This window comes from Aptenodytes forsteri, unplaced genomic scaffold, assembly GCF_000699145.1.
Source record: "Aptenodytes forsteri isolate BGI_AS27 unplaced genomic scaffold, ASM69914v1 Scaffold118, whole genome shotgun sequence".
NCBI classification, from domain to species: domain Eukaryota; kingdom Metazoa; phylum Chordata; class Aves; order Sphenisciformes; family Spheniscidae; genus Aptenodytes; species Aptenodytes forsteri.
The window spans coordinates 1,409,206-1,414,176 of NW_008795859.1; the positions used below are offsets into that span (position 1 = coordinate 1,409,206).

Sequence of the window (4,971 nt, forward strand, 5' to 3'; positions counted from 1 at the left end):
GGCTGCTGGGCGCCCCACGCCATGTTCTCGGTGCTCTCCTATGGCAGGCTGGTGGCCCGGGCAGTCCTGGGCGGCCTCTCGCAGACGGACTCCCGTGACTACAGCTTGGTGACAGCCAGCTGTGGCTTTGGCAAAGATTTCCGCAAGGGCATCCTCAAGAAAGGCATGTGCTACGGGGATGACGCCTGCTTCGTGGCCCGGCACCGGTCGGCAGATGTGCTGGGTAAGTGCTGGCGGGGCCCTGCTCGGGGGTGCTGAGGTGGCTTTGGCGTTGGTGTCGTGACCTCCCCTCCTTGAGCCGCACATGGCGAAGCGGCTCAGCCTTCGGTCACAGACAAAGGAGCCGGTTCTGCCTGTAAATGTCAGAGCGAGTTCTCTTTTTTTAGTTTCAAAAGAAAGCTCTCGTGCTGTTTGCTGTACCACGACGCCCACCTCGCTCAGCCTGCCTTTGGGATGGGGTGGTGTGGGTGCCGGCCGTCTGGGCCCAGCCTTGGCGTTTCACCTGTAGGTGCCTGTAAGGCCTAGTGGCTCCGAAAGCCACAGAAACAACTTGTAGTGCATTACACTTTCTGTGTGCCTTTGAAACCTAACCAAGCCCCGTGTATATGTATTGCGTTTCTACATAAAGGATCATTGAAACAGACGCTTCCTGATTTTAGCGTGTGCTGTGTCCTTGTCAAGTGAAAGGCAAAGTGACATTGAGACTGGTTTCAAATGTCAAACTTCAATTTCAGTATTTGTTCTATCCTGATTACAGTCTGGTTTGGATGCACGTGCAAAATCAATCTTAAGGGTTCAAATTTTAGAAGTAGTGAATAATTACAGATAATCAGTGGAATCTTCAGTTTACGAGCAGCATTGCTTTTGACAGTGCATGACCTTTCTCCTGTGTAGGCAAGGTTGAATTTGGCTAACTGACACTCTGCAAAAGTTAGTTTTTGAGCAACTGACAGAAGTAAATTTACACCAAAACTTTGACATTAAAAAAAGCAGCTTCCTCCCCCCGCCCCCCCCCCTTTTTTTTTTTTTTAATTTAAAACCAATGGATTGCACTGCAGTGTCTCGTGATGTGACAGTGCTTGGTGATTTCTTCACAATTTGGTGCTGTCATTGTAACTTGGTTGCCATTTAATATAGCTGAGACATTTTTTTCCGGAAGCTGTAACTTGGTGCTAGGTAACAGTATTGCTGATTATTCTCAAGGGAGCTGTTACTCTAAGGGTAATGCTGCAGCTTTCAAGGAGATGTGGAAAGCTGGTCAATGCATTTTAGATACTCTGCATCTTTTCTGTTGTGCCTGTTCCAGAGAAACTTTTTTCTATTAGAATTAGCTGTTGGACAACCTTACGTTAACGTGACTAAGGCTGGCTGCCTTTAAAGTTCATACTAGGCCAGCACTGATAAATAACTGAGCAATTGGCATTTACCCGTAAGAGAAATGCAGAATCTGCTTTACTTAGGTGGACTCTTTGAATGGGGAAGCGGGGGGATTTAGACCCATTTGATGATGTTTAGGGTTTTTTGGCCATATTTGGTAATTACCGTATGTAGACCTACAGCTTGTCTTGTCTTCCTGCTGGAATCAACAGAGAATTGCATTTCTAAGTTGGTCTTTGCATTAATTTTCATGGTAACTTGAAAACAAACAGAATTGTAACGCCACTTAAGGATCAAACAGCAAAGAAGGCTTCCGACCAGGATGTCTTAAGTACCAAGAAGAAAATAATTTAAATAGAAAAGCTGTTGGTGGGGTTTTTTTTTCCATGTAAAGCTATTTTCATGTTAGTTCTTTATTGCTTTTCTAATACACGTACCAAAAAAACAAGATCACTGTACATTCTGCAAACTGTAACGGTCAGGGTGAAAGTTTTGATGCATTCTGCAAACTGTAATGCTCAGGATGGGTTTTGATGCAATCTGACAATGCTTTCTCTTCATCTGTAGTTCTTAAGTTTACAGACATAGTAGTTTTCTCCTTGTTTCTGCTGCTATGATCATCTCTCTGCTCTCCCTTTCTCAACCAGCTCTTCTACACTGCTGCAAAAAGAGTTTCAGCACCAGTGTTTTCCTGCCCTCAATTCCTCTTACTCTCATCACAGATCTGAGGTTCTGTATCTGTTTTTTAAAGACCCTCATAAATTTTGTACTAACTCGATACCTGCCTAAACTGGCTGAGCTGAACTTGCTTTTCAAGCTTAACTTTTCAGTATTAGTTTAATGAAGAGGCTCATGTGGCTTTAGCCAAAGTGAACACTAGACACAGTAAGAGTGCTTTTAGAGAACAGTACATTTCAAGTGTATCACTTAGAGTTAGTCTGTCCTAGTAGCCATCAGTGACAAAGCCATGCCAGGTAATTAATTTAAAATTCTTCCGTGCCAGTCTTTTCTAGACCCAATATATGGGAAGCATGCCTGTGTGGGATGGATATGGGTGTGGTGTAATAGTGAAAGAGCTACTCCCAGCCGTTTGGCATGAGTGCTCGGGGATTCATTTTCTTAGGTCAAACAAAAGTTGACTAGGGAGTGTGTTTATAGCAGATAGAAAAATGCTAAACACTTCTTTTGTTATATGTATACTGTATAGTCTTAAGACTGAAAATTTAACAGTGTCTTCTACTCCATGCTTTATCCTTTCATAGTAAGATCAACAGAAAGCTTATGAAGATTCATGTTATTTCCAACCCTCCCATAGTTGTTAAAGGCTTGATAAGGCCTGTTACTGGTGTACTTGAATCCTTGGAGCTTTTGTCTCTCATTTTTGCTTCTGTCTGGTACATACCTGTTAAATTTGCATGTTTTCTTCCCGTTCAGAGCACGGGGAGAAACAAGAAACTCAAAACCAGAGTGTTTCCTTTGGGATCACTCTGAGAAAAGGAAATGGCTTTACTACTAATATTAATCTCTAGAGCTTTATGATTCAGGCCCATGTTTCCTTTTTGCTGCTGCTTGTACCATATTCTACCTTTTTGTAGGTTCACTGTTGGTGTCTTGGTTGTCCAGATGCTCAGAATATTCAGATATCTTCTTGGGACTTGGTAGATGTTAATATACCTCTTCATGCATGCCTTTGTAACCTAAAAAACAACATTTCTGTCCTGTTAAAGCCGAAAAACAAAACTCTTCAGAAACTGACACCTTTCTTTTTTTCTAATTAGCATAGGAGTAGAATTTTTGGTGCATAGGACGCAAAACACAAATTTTAAAAATTAACTTAAACGCTTTATATAAACATTGCACTTATTTAACAAAACTAAACATTGAAGCTTGTTTATAAATTTTGAGAAGTCTCATCATGGTGATTGTTTTTTCTTTTGTTGGGATCTGCATTTTCTTGTTTATTCCTGCCTTATCAGGCTCCTGATGTCTTTGCTAGTTTTTTATGGATTTTCCAAGCTGCTGTGTGACTCATTATTGAAACATTACAGCAACCAATGCACATCCCGTGACAGCATCACTTATACAATGTCTGTGCTGGGTAGAAGTTTGGGTGTAGCCAGTGTGACTTGACTAGTTTTCCAAACTATTTCTGTCCCCCAGCAGTAGTAGGAAAAAACTGTCTGGCAGCAGGGTACTGTTTGTCCACTGCAAAGTTAAAATTTGGCAACTGTTCTATCTGCTGCAAATCTTGATTTTAATTTTTTATGGGGGGGGGAGGGGTGGTATTGTAGGGCAGCTACTCTAAACTGAAAGGAATTGCACTTTACTTGAAAATTAAGTTTGTCAGCAGCCTGCATAGCAGGTATGTAAAACTCTAGAGTGACAAAGCCCCTGGAGTATCATTAGTCTCACTGTCATCAAGAAGAGTAAACTACAGAACGTAAAAGGATTTGTAGATGAAATGTCAAGGTTGTTCTGGCAACTACAGAGGAGGAAGGCCGCCTTACTTTGATGCCTGAAGGTCATATAAGACTATGTTAAGTGGTTTGTTTGGTATCATACCTATTAAAGAGATTGCTGCCTTACCACAACTTACCACACTAAAGGAGGCAAGTTGTCTGCTTGCTTCAGAGTAGCCTTTCACCTACTCTATTGAGAGAACTTGGGGCATCTTAGAGGGAGTAATCAGTGATTTGAAAAAATTGTATATGCATCTTAGTTTGTCATAGAGCAAATGAAATTTTCTTTTTAACTTGGGAGCATAAGTACTGTCACTTGTAGAGAAACTACAGATTATTGAGAAACATCCCTATTAACAATTACGTTCACTGACATTCTTGTCAATACAGATAATCGAAATGTCGGCAGAGCTGTTCTTAAGCAGCATTGAATGTAACCTCTTAGAAATGTGGTAGCTCTCTTTCTGAGAATGAAACTAAAATCCGGTTATTCTGCTTTACCACAGTTTCTGGAAGGGCATTGCACACAACGTATTCTGATCAGAATTTGCAGTTGAACACTTACTTTAATTGTGAGTGCTATTGATACTTGTTGATAGCGGACAATTTCCCATCCATATGCAGATCTTAACTTGAACGAAAAGCAGGTTCTGTCAGAAATCACAGAAGAAAATAAGCAAAGCTGAACACAATACAGTAGGTGAGACATGAATCATACCTATGTCGCAGGAAATGTTGCAAAAATCTCCTATTGCTTACTTTGGTTCATCCACGCTATTAATATTGTGAGCCTGAGATTGTTCAGGCTGTAAGTAATTTCAGTACAGCTTGGCTGGTGTCTGTTCTACAGTACCTATCCCTTTTCAGCATTTAAGCACCAACCACCAGTAGCAGTTCAGCTATGAAGGTAAGTTCTGGGGTTGCTCAACACCTTGAGAGATTAAGTAGATATAACTATGTAGGGAAGTTTTTACAAAACTTTCAGAAATAAATAAGTTTAGTGTTCTCCTGTTAACTCCCAAAATCCACTGAGCAATTTCTCAGGCTTAAATAAAATAGGTAAGAGATCTACCTGGTAAAAAACAGTTTTGGGAACAACAGTGCATTGGGGGGGGGGGGGGGAAATTTTAAAGAA

At 41.1% G+C, this 4,971-nt stretch overlaps 1 protein-coding gene across 1 annotated transcript in view; it reads left to right on the plus strand.

Moving 5' to 3' along the window:
* Positions 1–6: 6 nt before the first annotated feature.
* The window catches only part of PPTC7 (PTC7 protein phosphatase homolog), a 23,254-nt gene continuing 18,289 nt past the window's right edge, over positions 7–4,971 (plus strand). Inside the window, exon 1 of the mRNA XM_009283876.1 lies at positions 7–223. Coding sequence (XP_009282151.1) covers positions 22–223 — 202 coding nt within the window. The 5' untranslated portion in view covers positions 7–21. The remainder of the gene's footprint in view (positions 224–4,971) is intronic.